Source organism: Elaeis guineensis, chromosome 9 (assembly GCF_000442705.2).
Source record: "Elaeis guineensis isolate ETL-2024a chromosome 9, EG11, whole genome shotgun sequence".
NCBI classification, from domain to species: Eukaryota; Viridiplantae; Streptophyta; class Magnoliopsida; order Arecales; family Arecaceae; genus Elaeis; species Elaeis guineensis.
Genome location: NC_026001.2, coordinates 21334153 through 21347849, shown reverse-complemented (window position 1 = coordinate 21347849; position 13697 = coordinate 21334153). Strand labels below are relative to the sequence as shown.

Here is a 13697-nt window from a genome sequence, read left to right as displayed (position 1 = left end):
ACAATTTCACATTCGAACTTGTAGTGACCAGGGAGAGTCATCTCTTTGATCCATCTATTCTTTCTGTAATACTCCAAACTGTGTGGGTTGGGATTACTTATGCACGTCAGATTTTTCATGCTGATTATCTATCTATTGAGGGTAATTCAGCCACTATGATGTGTTGGCTTTATCGGTATATGCATGGAGATGCTAAACACCCCCTACTGCATGACATAGCATCCATATTATTGGAATGCGTAATTTTTACTATTTCTATGAGGCAAATACGACAGTTGATTGGGGTAGCTGCATTTGTTGTGGAGTACTCTGGATCGTACCTTTGGACTAATTTATATGAGATCCTTATTTCTTTTAAAGATATTTTATTTTCTGATTATCTTGGATATATTCACATTAGAAGGGGTTAAATGTTCCGCTTTATCAAAAAAAAAGAGATAAGTTTCAATAGAGTTTTGAACTTTTTTTAATAAGTTTTTTTGAGTATATATCCTTATAAATATGCAAAATTGTATAAACATCCGTAAAGTTGGTAGTTCTGTGTATACTCATATAATTTTGTGAAATATCTATCTTTATGGATATTCTGATTATTTTAATTTTAAACCACTTATTTCTTAATGATTTTAGATGGCATTGGTGTATATCAAAAAAAATAATAATAACAAAAAATAAAGATATGCGTGCAAAATAAATATTTTATGAGCTTGTACATAGACACTGTAACTTTGTGGGAGTATTCATTTGGTTTTGCATATGGTTTTCGAAGATACGACCAAGGATTAGCCATGATGTCATCCTCCATGAGCTCTATTCTTGGCTTCAGAAAGATACGACCAAGGATTACCCATGATGTCATCCTCCATGAGCTCTATTCTTGGCTTAAGAAAGATACGACCAAGGATTAGCCATGACGTCATCCTCCTTGAGCTCTATTCTTGGCTTCAGAACAGAACAACATAAACTTTGCATTCTTTTGGAAAAGGGAAAGCTAATAGCGAGGTAAATCTAGGTCATAATCAGCAATCCTTTGGTCTAACATGATCTGACTAAAAACTAAGGCAATAAACTTTTCTCCAAAGGCAGATTGGGCACTTTGCTTGCCGAACACCGTAAACTTAATGCCCCTTATTAATGAGTGTAACAAGAAACTTCCTCCAAACAGTCGATAGTCCCAACTGGATTTCCATTTCAGTGAATCACATAACCAGAAGTAAACAATTCCAAACCAAATAATATTAGCCGCTGACGAGAAACTGTTTCACTGAACCAAATAGGCTAATGTTCCCCATTCTCCATCTTTACTCCTAAAACTCTTTCACAAACCTTTGAGGACGGAAGTTCTTAGCTACAAGCATGCTAGATAAAGACTTGTATGTGGTGCGGGCCTGATGTGCAGCAAAGAGAACATATGGGCCTGAGAAGTGGTGGAGAGACCAGCTTACTCTTCCATTTGGTGATGGGTGGCAGGTGGGAGAGTTATCCTCGCTTTGTCTCACCATTACCTCCACTGACACTGACTACGTTTCTTCACTTCTTATGACATGACACATGGTTACCTCCATAGATGGCCAAAAATTCCTCAGTCTCAGTTGTATCTCTTTGCTATCACTCTCTAGATCACTTTGAATAGACAATGCAGATAGCCACCGTAAAGAATCATTATTTCAATATTTAATAATTCCAAATAAGAGGTTAAATAGCAGCTCCCCTACCTTCCTTTTCTTGCTTATTCTCTTTTTTCCATTTCTGCTCTGTTTGCTTTATCTTTTTTCCCTTATTATATGCTCTTCCCTTGTCTTATTTAAATAAATGATATTTGTGAGTAGCTTCCCATTGTTCCGCTAAGAAAGAAAAAAAATTATAGAGGCCAATCTATAATGGACAATGTTATGATGGTTATTATAGTCTCCTTGCATTAGACTCAACAGATACTTGCGTTACTTTTCCACATCTCCAGTTCTTATGCTCTGCTTCACAATTACAAACAAGGAAATCACAAGAGGTCTGGATACTGACTTATACTTGAAGTCTGCTAAAAAAATATTTGTTAGTTTTTCTATAAAACTTGAGTCATGGAAGGTGGCGCATTATTCTATTTACTTTCTTCAAGAACATCATCAACTCTTGATACTCTGTGTAGTTTGTTTGTTGTATATCAACAGAGTTCAAACTGCATACCAATTCATGTGCAATGGTCCTCATATATGTTCCATATCCCAATTTACAAATGTGGCAATCTATTCCACCAATAGCTCGTGTTCCTTCAAACTTCTACTGTTTCTCTATATCTATATTCATCATACAAGATTAGAGGATCTCTTTTCTATAGTGCTATTCTCATCATCTACAAGCTACTGCATCATCACTTGTTTGTTGCCATATGACTCTTGTAGTTATGGAATTTTACAAAGTTCTTTTTTTCGTAGGGCTTATTTATTTCTACTGTTACTTCTACATAATCTTCTCATGCTTCTGTTTTAGTTGCGGGAGGTTTTGGTCATTTTGATACTCACTTTGTGTGATTAGCTACTCTTAGTTGCACTCTTTTCAGTTTTATTAATGCATTGCCACTGGCTCTACTGTTTATCCAAAAAAACAAGAAAAAGGAAAACATAGTCTCAGAGTTTAAAATCTATTGAATAGAACTTTGGGCTTTGCCCTCCTTCACGGATCCACACACAAAAAAAAAAAAAAGAAAAAGGATAGGTTCTTTTTTTGGCAAGAAAAAATTGAGAAAGGTTATTACTCAAAATAGCAAGTCGTGTCAGAGATGTTCCCGAGTTATCGAGCCGAGCCGTCACATCACCAACATCCTGCCTTCCATCCTGGAAAACCCAGCAAACAGAGTTCTCTGTTTTTCTGTTTTCAAAAGCAGAACACTCCAAGGTAAATTTATTTTTTTTAAATTTTTGGTAGACTTCCCAAGTCCACCGTCCCGGAGAGAGAATATTACGCGGAGAGCGGACGCGCCCGCTCCTTTTCGAGCTACCGAGCTCATTTTAGCTGCCGATGACTACCGGGCGGACACTTCCTCGCAGCACCTGCGAGGTAATTTCTCCATCCTAACCAATTCCCGCGTCGTTCTTCGCGTCGTCGTCCTCCAGACTCTCTCCTCTCAAGCGCTCGACACCATTTTATAAATAAACTGGAGCTATTCATCTATTATTTTCTATTCCCTCTCTCCACACGCATCTCCAAGCCATGGCTCTCTTCTCCGTTTTCGCTGCTCCTCATGTCCTCGTCCTCATCGCCGTCCCCTTCTTCCAGAACTCAAGTGGCCCCGGAAGCGACGAGGTAAACCAATCCTCGCTCTCAAATCCACATACCAACATTTCGGCAGAAATCATTTGCTTCTAATCTTCTACTTTTCAGGTGATTTGTGCCGAAGACGTCGAGGGCCAGCCGGCGAAAGGGGTGGAAGCCGAGGTAGATCCAAGGACCCGGGAGAGCTGCCCTGAAGTCCATGAGTTAGATTGCTTCTTGTCCCGTGCCGTTTATGTGCTGCTTTGGAGTGATTCGATCCACCTTCGGTTAGCTACAGGGGGTTGTTGTTACGGAGGAGAGTGGGAGACGAGGAGCTCATAAAATTGTGCTGACCGGGAGCACCGAGTGCCCAGAAGTGTATGTTTCCGGCCCGGCCACGGCTCCAGCTGGAGTTGGCCCGCAGCGGCGGCGTAGCAGGAATAGATCCCTCTGCAGTAATGAGGTAAGTGAATTTGATTAAAAGATGGGACTCCTGAAGATTCAGAAGCAGATGCGGTCAATCCTCACTTTTAAAAAAGAAAATTCTCTCTTTTTTATATGAAAAATATATGCTAAGACTTTGCCACAGTCACTTCCAAGTGGATAATTTTCTAAACAGTTGATTGCGCCATTCCCCTTCTTTCCTCTTTGATCTTTACTTTTACCTCTCTATCCATCTATTTAGTCTATCGTTTCTACGGCTGCAACTGGAATACCTTGTCTTCGATTTCTTTTATAAAAATCGTTGAAGAAGATAAGCACAAGATGCATGAAACACGTTGTTGAGATAGAAATTATAAATTAAGCGCCACGATTTTTAGTTTCACTTTAATGGTATCTGTCTTTGAGATGGAAAACACATTGTTGTCATCTGCAGCCATGCCAAGGTGCTCATCATTTGGTATAGCTCTTAGCCTCTAATAGGATCCTTGCAAGCCAAAAGATCCACTACTTCTGTTATGTCATTGAGATTTTGGTTGATTAACACTAGCAAAGATGATGATCAATTAAGGGAAGAAAGAAGTGAAAGAAACTAGAAGGTGCAGGAAAGAATGCACATCATCCTTGAAGAGGGGAGAAAAATCTTTGCTTTCCCCTCTTGTTGGGTTAGTAGAATCCGATTCGTGGACATACGTGGATTTGAATGCTTTCTGATTGATGGAGTTTTTGGATGTTGATGTTATTGAATGGACAATGGACTTTGATCTTATGAATATTTGTGCTGATCCATTGTGCTTTATGGATGTTCTTATACATATGTGTAAAACTATAAGAACTATATATCTATGACTGTATCCAGGGTGTATTGCATCTCTCTTTTTTTTGTTTTTTGTTTAAAGATTGCCATACTCATGTATCTGTTTCGTGTTATATTCCTTTGTCCATGCCTCATAGGTCTTTTGGGTTCTACTAAAAATATCCAACCCCGTGGTTAGAAAATTCACTCCTATCATCCTTATTGCTAGCATAATTTCATAATTTAGAACTTTTGCCTTTTTCACCCAAGACCCATTCTGGCATTACCTTAATATGCTGGTCGTTTGTACACCAACAGTGCTGTTGTGATGCTGCTGAAACCAACTTTAAAGAGATCATTTCCCGTATTGTCAAAATTTTCATAAAGTTATGACTTAATCAAGTGAGTGAATTTAATGCTTGCTGTGCTGTAGGTAGATGATGCTTGCTGTTTATCGTCACTAAGAACCCACCAGCCTATTGATCAGGTTCCCAGAGAGAGTTATACTAATCATTGGTTCTTCTGAGTGTTTCATTAGATTTAAAAGGATTTTTTTTTTTTCCTTGTCGGCCATGTGTTTGTTGTCCTTCCATACGGCTGGATGCTGGATTTTTTCATTTCTGACAGGAGACGTGTCAGAATTTGTGACGTGTTTTTGGTGTTCTTGTCTGCTTGCCAATTCGATCTTCAATAGTTTCCTTTGGTTTCATCCAATAGTTTGACAATGGTCATCCTGTTTTTAGTATATTTTTCTCCAACTTGTTGTCAAAAGTGGTTGCAAGATTATGAGGTAAATTACCTTTTCAAATTTCTATTTTCTCACAACATGCATCAGGGTCACATTCTTCAGTTCCCATAGCCTTCATTTTAGATTCTTGATTCCTCCCCTAGTGGAGCATTTTCTGGTTTTTGAGAGACATGCTGACCAACAAAATAATTTTACCTAATTTAAACTCCCCTCTATCCCCATCTTTTTTTGGTTTTAGGCATCATATGTCTGTTTTAGCGGGAACAACAATGACAAAAATAAGTACTAGGAAGCGTACTTCAACAAGTATTCTTCTTTGTCCATGTAGAGTTCAATATTATGTAGAAATTTGATTGATTTAAAGTCAAATTAGATGGTCATTGGATGCTAGGAATCTTATTGCAAGAGTTTGGAAGTAGCAACATAAACACATGCCAATATGACTAAGAAATGCTTAGAGATAATGGACAAGTCGTAATTGATTTTCATATACATTCCTCTGTAGATAATGTGGTTGTAGATTATCCATTCACTGATTCCATCATGCAAAATATGTGCTACAATGTTTTCATATGCATCGATAAGTTGAGTGTTTCCCTTTTAGGTCTTCTCTTCACTGTTCAAGTGATTATTGGAGTCTTCAGAGTTAGATGGGTTTTATTGGTGATGTTTGATGGGATATATGATATATCTAAAGAGTATTGACAATTAATAGGTCTACCAGAGATGATCAGTCACACGGCTTTGGTGTTCTGTTTTCTTCTTGAGGAGTCCTAGTGGAGGTGCAAAGGTAGGTGCATGAGGATTTAGCCTAGGAAGTGTTTTAGGTGTTTATTAACATACTCCCTTAAATATGAGATCAATGGTCAGGTATTGCATCGTCATTGAAAGCAATCTGCTAGCATCAAGTGAGAAATTATGTGTGATTGGAAGTTTTGACACAGGTGATTAAGGGCCATGCTCATATTGCAAAGTTTATAATTTAAGGATTTGTGATGAACTAACAATGATGTTCTATGATTGTTGGCAACTATTTACTGAGTCAGCGATCCAGTTCTAAGTGGATTAGGCATGAAGAGGCTGATTGTCATGTTAAAAAAGAGTTGGATAAATAGTTCCTTGTATGTAAGATATGTAATCAATTAGCAAGCATTTGACCAATCCTCATCTATATTCTTAAGTCTCAACACTAATTTGTTGATTATGTTGCTTGTGAAAGATACATGGGTTTTAAAACTCAATCTTGGTTTCACTTTTGGTTTCGATCCTCTTGAATAACATGTTGGGTTTGGTTATTTCCATGGCTTTAATGGTTTCACTCTGAGTTTCGAAGTTTGGCTCAAAAATCCAGAACAAAATCCAAGAAAAAATAGAAAATATTTGGAGAATCATAAAAGAAATCAAGGCAAGCTATTTACATCATTTTATTATATTTTGGTCTAGGATAATAATGTAAGTCAGGTATATCAGGCTGAAGCTAAACTATATGAAGCTAAATGCATTAATTATATCACACGTATGTATTGACCTATTGAAGATCAGTATCAGAAATTGCCTAGCACCTAATTATGTATAAACTGAAAAATGTTCATGAGTACCAAATTAGTTACGTCTACCAATTTAGTACCACAGTGCTGTGAGGTAGATCACACAAATAATGATGGTTATTGCCATCATTATCATGATGTAGATGGGAATATTGATGGGTTTGAGAATAGTAAATGAGAGAGTTCATTTCCGGAACATGGATGTTATCATGTTGTCATTGGGCACATGTACTCTTGCTGCAATTGTGTGGCTGCCCTCATGAAGTCATGAAAGTTCCAAGCATGTACCTTTTGTGAGTGCCATACCCATATCCTGAACTTCCTGAAGAGGCCAACTTGGAATCTATGTGGCTTTGGCTCAAATGATCACTAGAATCGGATGCATTGTTGTGTCTCACATGACTTGCATATGTATGATCCACTTGTGCCTTGGGGTGCAAATAAACTATTTGAGCTCGATTTGGGCCCAAGCTCGACTTAACTCGATGGTTACTGAGCTTGAGTAGCTCGAACAATCTTTTAAGTCGAGCTTAAATAGCAAAATACTTGGCTCGAAGGCTTGCGAGCCTAGTCAAGTATATGTATTTTTAATAATATATATTATTAATTTAATAATTTAAAATATAATATTTATGTTATATTTTATTTTAATTATATATATTATTATATTTTATTTTAACCATATTTTTTAATTATGACCAAGGCTTGAATTCGAGCTCGAGTATGGTTTGGTTGATATTCAAGTCAAGTCGATCTCAAGCATTGCTTATTTATGATGGAGTTGAGTTCGAGCTTAGATATTAAGACTCGATTGATCTCAAGTCAAGTTTCAAGCCTGAGTATTTTGAATCAAGTCTAGCTCAAGCTTCTAGCTACTAACTTGGCTTGGGTTGGTTCGATTGCACCGCTACTTGTGCCTCAAGTTGTAGGACTGATGCTCTCAATATTTATGTCTTGTCTCCTGATATGTTGACAGTCATAAAATCCAAGATCAAATTAGAGCACCATCGCCCTTCACTTGAGCCTGCTGCCTGCAATTGTTGCACTGCCAATGTCACTTTCACCATAAGTAGGTTAAATGGCCATGTTCTCGTGTGTGCTCTTGTTGAACTAATCTCTACTCTTACATTGGGTCACACTATTTCTAGCTTTGTTTATTTCTTCAGATTGCTGTCAGGGAGCAGAGTTAAAAGAGAAATGTGTTCAACGACTAGTTCTTAGGGTGGGAGACGGATGAACAATGCCCATTGCATCTTTCGTCAGCAAACTTTCAAACAAGAAACAAGGGGGTGACACTGAGGTGACATCAACTGCCCTTTGTTGTCCCTCAAGATTCTGTAAAATGAGAAGAGGCCTTCTATTTGGTCCCAGACAGCAGTAGAAGTTCACATTGAATAGTTTCAAAAAATGCTGCTGGTTTTGGCTGACTGCTAATACTAGAAAAACATAATCAACACTAGCTAAAACTGGCCAAAATAAAAAAATTCACTTAGTTTCAGTTAATACTGATTAATTCAGCTGAAATTTCAATATTTGATCTTAAAGAATATTATCATCATATTTGTATTTTTACTATGGGTTAGAAAATGTGCTATTATGATCTGGTTAGATATTATATTGGCTATATGTATTCAGAAAAAGGACATTATATTGGCTAATGGAGCCAGAGTGATATGCACGGGCAAATCCTCTTGATTTATGTATGAGAAATGTGTGGAGCATGTCATGCCTAAAGATGAGAGATGGAAGGAGTTGGGGCCTGGGGGAGCTTTGAGGCCAATCAAACCATAGCCTCTTCTTTTTGGTTATCCTTTGTCTATTCTTCTGTTGTAGGACTGTTGTTTCAAGGAAAACAAGAACTATAACTAAAGCCGTGTTCCCTCAGGGTTGGTTCTATGAATTGTTAGTCATTGCTAGTTCCTTCTAAGGGCTTTTTCTGGTTTAATTGGAGGATTTTTGGAATCTTTCTCCCATATTGTACTAAAGTTAGCTTGGGACTGTCGTCTTTCATCGCGCTTCGATACCAAGTTTTAAGGGCCATGAGCTAGTATTGTCTTTGCCTGGCAATGGCATAATGCATGTCATGCTGTGCCGTGCTAATTCCTAGCAGAGACTAGCAAAAATTGGCAGCATACACTGGCATGTAGCCTTGCCAGTTACCACATGTTTCTCTGGCATAGTATATATCATATGGTATGGACAGGCACACCTATCTATGCTTTCACACAGTCCAGCACTTCTCCTTCTCAGAAGCTTCTTGAAAGAGGGAATGCATCCAAAGTAATTGAGGTTTATGATTGCATCTGTTCAATTGGAAGGATGCAACTTTACAGCATTTAAGCATTTTTGTTTTTTCCAATTCAGGTTCTTAAAGTTTGCATGGAATGGTTGAACTGTTAGATGTATGTCCTAGAAGCTAATTGTTGGTTGACACATTTTTGTTCTATGACATATATTTATACGTAAACTATTGATTTAATCAATAAAGGGCAAGTTTTTTTTTCATTCAAGTATTATGTGTCCTTGAATCGTCCTTGAAACTGATATTACGATACATATTCTCAAATATTGAGAATTAGAGATATGTATAATTGATTTCTAAATTGCTTCTGGTTATAGAATAGTCATGGGGACGGTGATCTATCCAAATAGATCGACGCATGGTTCGCTTCCTTTGGGATAGATGAATCTCTAATATATAGTGCAGAGACATTGAGCGGAAAGTACGGATATTTGTTAGAGAACAACTAGTATTGAGTGTGACCATACGAGAGATCACATAGAGTTCTATTCGATCGTCAGTGATTATCTCGATGCCGTAGTTGTGTGACTGATTCTTTGATCTGTGGTGTTACAGTTGCTCACAGTAAGACTGCTGTAGTTTGACTACACATAAACATTAACTTGATTATGAGTTTTTTGTAGTAGATGTTGGCTTCAGTTGGTTGAGCTATGCGAGCAACGTATGCATCTAAATGGGATCTATCGACCTTGATAGAGAGTAGTCCTATGAGATTTGAGAAGTTAAGTCCACAAGTCTATGACCATAGTAGTGTGATTAATGGAAAGGAGTTTTCATTTGGAATCACTATTGGACTTGAGTGGATCACATCTATCATATGACTGATGATGAGATTTGATATTTATCCATGACCTGCTATCTAGTCGGAATTCATAATAGAGGGACTGCATCATGCATTAACTGCACCTAGAGATTCTATTTCGATTCTGCTGGATTGCTACTACATATTGCTAGATGTCACTCGTGGATCGTGAGAGCTCAATAGGATCATTTTGGATCAATAGTCCTTATCGAGTTAAAGTGGAACTGTTTCGATCTATTGAAAGAGATTTTAGTGATATCTATGATAGAGATCATGGTATTTCTCACTACCAGATAGAATTGAATCTATGGAGTCATACATAAAGGGAGAAGACCTGAATTGATTATAATTGGGCTCATGAAGCACTAATTTATATGGATTTAGAGAAATTCTATTGGATTCATGTTAACCTTGTTAGCACCTGGGTGAATCCAATTTTTCTTATGGTTGGTTTACTTATATGATAAGTTTTTATCAATTTCTATATTTAATTTGAACCTAATTGAATTTGATTCAATGAGATCCAATTGTTGGATAATTAATTTATGATTTAGATTAAATCAAATAAGAATTTCTTAGTTAAGAACCCTTGAAGAGAATTTATGGAAACATGTGGGCTGATTTGTGCATTCAATTGGATCCCATATGATGGGACGCCTAGAGTAGGGTGTGGCTTTGGGTGTGTAATGGCTGGCGCCCCATTTATTTGGTCTAACTATATTATGATCAGAAATTCTAATATGATTAGAATGAGAGATCCTAATTTAATTAGGACATTCTTAAATTGTCTATATAAAGGACTCTAGCTCTTTAGTTGTGAAAAAACCTCTTCTCCTCCCTCCTTGTTGCCACCTTCACTGGGCCCATGCCTCCCCTTCTCTTCCTCTCTCTAGCCCATGCCTCTTCTCTCTCTTGGCATCCTCCCTTGGAGCCAAAAAGAGGGTGGGCGGCACATAGGGAGTGGTGTCAATTAGTTGGTGCCACTTGTTTGGTTCTTGTTCTCTTTGCTCTCAAGTTTATTGAGAGTTAGTTACAACCAATTCTTGATTGTTATTCTTTTTGATTAGTTGAATAATCAAGAAAGGATTCTTGGTTTCTTCAAGAATCAAAAAAGAAAGATCAAAAAGATTCAAAATTAAAAGCCTCTCCAGGTTTGGTTCAAGCCTATTTAGGCTTTGGTTCCGATAAGCAGGATCCAACAGAAAATAATTGAGGTTGGCTTTGTGGATATCCGTAGATGCAAGACGCTTGTGCTGTTGATTCAGAACTCATCCAGGCCCAGATCCAGGGATTGAATCGAATACAATCCTAGTTACAGGTTTGAAGCAAAGGGAAAGCGATTCAGGTATGTGAATTAATTACAGACTTTTGTTTGTTATTCCTAAAATCAGTTTATATTAATTTCAGCATATGAACTAGATCCATAGGTGCTTTCATATGATGAATGCATGCTTAGATTAAAAGTATTTTAATCTGATTTTTTCGCTGTGTTTTGGATTTTAAAAAATTTTGAAATCCACATACACTTGCGTCTATAGAAAATCCAACATGAACAACTGTTTTCATCTCCTTGAGAGTCCCAAAAAAATCCTCATTGAAAATGGGCAAAAATGATCATAAGCACTATGTTGTTTAAAAATATAACAATATGAGTTTTTTTTTTCACAAAAGGTATAACCCATGCCAAAAGTGGCCAATTATTTGAGGCTTCAAGTAGTTCTGATTTTACGTGCACTATGAATATTCAATATTCTATATCTTTTCAATTGATGATTTGAAGTAATTTGTTTTCATGGTTGTGCATAATATATGTTCCTATCTTATTAGAATTGACATTTAACTCACTGCTTTTATTTATTGAATATCGGGATCCATTTCCTAATTGAAGTAATTAACCATCTAATTGGTTTGAGATAAGATCTTGTTTTGGAACTTAGGTGATGAAATCCTATGAATCTTTTAGTTTTTTTAAAATTGGAAAGACTTAAAAATCAGATGTATTGGTGAAATTGGTAGGTTATGCTTTCCTACCTCAGGTCCCAATTACTGCGAGGAATCAAAGCTGGGAACTTCATGTTCCCTAAGACTAGGAAGCATGATCCCTTAATATTCCCACTTCCGAGTTTCTGGTGTGGGATCCCAATAGCACCTTAAGCATAAACTTCGACATTCGTACCCAAGGAAAGAAAGTTTTGGCAGGCATTACTGTGATCTTGAAGCCCTTGCTAGGAGCTGCTTCTGAGACATGCACATTGATGCTCGGTAGGTATTTGTCTAAATGACCAGCATGCATCCATATTGTTCAGAACTGCAGTTACTTGTGTGGTGGTGTATTAGTATTTATTAGTGGTGGTTAGGTTAGGACACATGTTGTATAGTTTGATCAGTTTCACCATTGAGTTATTTGTTACTTCCATTGGAAGGTAATAGATAACAATAATGTACCTGGGCCAAATTAATTCCATATCCCCTTTTCAGTCCTTGGAGAGTCGGCCATTTAAATTATGAGTTGTTAGGTTTTACTTGCATTAACTGTTGTGTGGAATTTTCCTTTGGACCTTTCAAAATTATATTAGTTGCCTAAAGATGTCCTCCTCCCCCCCCCCCCCCCCCCCAGTGGATTTACCTGATCAATTATCTGGTGCATGTAGTTGATTGCTTCTTAGCGTAGGTTTTGGCAACATTTTTCAATGTAATGGCAGAGATGTTTCATCATCAAATCATATAATAGGCTTTTTATTTTTTCCTTCTTTCAAGGTCAATTCTGGTTCAAGTTTTGACATTGTTTTTCCTTTTATCATCAGTTCAAGGAAGACACCACTGGTCAAATTTGATATTTGACCGCTAATGGAGGTTATTAAATCAGACCTAGATGAAATTAAATACATGTTGGTGCATTCAATAGCTACATAAGGTGGATGGTTTCTAATTTTGTTGTTGCTATTTGGAGCACGAGATGAGGAGACAACATTCATTCCTATAGGCATTGCTTGTGTCGCTATGATATGTGGCTTCTACTTGTATTCAAAACCACATGACATCTCAGCCATGACTGCATTTGTATTCTTGGAAGATAAGTTTCTTTACATGGGCGAATTGTAAATTTTGTAAAATTCTGTAACCATCAGGGGATGGAAAAAATTCAGGTTTCGAGAAGTTGTATCATTGTGGGATTCTGGAAATTTAATTGTCTGTAGTTTTGTATGCAAATCCCAAATGCATTGTACATCAGCTAGAGTCACCTGGATGCCACTGTGGAAGCACGTGGCTGACATTCGGCTTGTTTGGTGGTTTTTCACAACTCTTCTATTTCCATGTTGATTAGGGTCCACTTCTAGAAGTATTTTTGTATATTTGATCCTCAGCCAAGCATAATTTGTCAAGCAAGTTCTTTGTCATAATGCAGTGTGACAGGGAGAATACCCTATGATTTGTAATTGTAGAAAAGCTTTTATTTTTATTTTTATCCTTCCCCTTCCAAGTGATTTGCACTTGCACATGTATTAAAATTTCTTCTACTTGGTTTTTAACAATCGAAACACTTGATTTTGTTGAACCGTGCCCTTGATTTATTTTTTGAAATGGACATGCATCATCATTTCTGTACTTTGTTTGGCTTCTAATATCAAAGGCTTCTAAATCTGAAATTCTAAAAGATTTTGGCTGCAAGGAAATGCAATATCCAGCTGTTTCATGGTCTGGTTCCTTTTGGCTATCTATGTATTCAATACCTTTTTATTATGAAAGCTTGTCAAGATGATGTTTCTTTCTATGTCCTATATGTTGTATTATGCTCTGTATCAATCTGGAAGATC

General features: G+C 37.1%; 1 protein-coding gene across 2 annotated transcripts; it reads left to right on the top strand.

Annotated features, from left to right (window-relative positions):
• Nucleotides 1–2806: 2806 nt before the first annotated feature.
• On the top strand, nucleotides 2807–12825 carry LOC140851687 (uncharacterized). 2 transcript variants are annotated; one of them, XR_012134410.1, is made up of 3 exons: nucleotides 2956–3297; nucleotides 3376–3709; nucleotides 12687–12825. XR_012134410.1 is itself a non-coding variant. In XM_073243725.1 (2 exons), exons 1-2 carry the CDS (start codon nucleotides 3205–3207, stop codon nucleotides 3586–3588), a joined length of 306 nt encoding a protein of 101 aa, XP_073099826.1. In that variant the 5' UTR covers nucleotides 2807–3204; the 3' UTR covers nucleotides 3589–12478. The 2 variants fall into 2 exon arrangements, 1 of the variants encoding a protein (XP_073099826.1); XM_073243725.1 differs by lacking the exon at nucleotides 12687–12825 and having other exon boundaries at nucleotides 2807–3297; nucleotides 3376–12478.
• Nucleotides 12826–13697: the final 872 nt, after the last annotated feature.

Excerpts from the sequence above, each read along its gene's own strand:
- LOC140851687 (XM_073243725.1), top strand. The coding sequence starts at position 3,205 with ATGGCTCTCTTCTCCGTTTTCGCTGCTCCTCATGTCCTCGTCCTCATC. Across the intron at positions 3,298-3,375 it reads GTGGCCCCGGAAGCGACGAG|GTGATTTGTGCCGAAGACGT; the intron begins GTAAACCAATCC and ends TCTACTTTTCAG.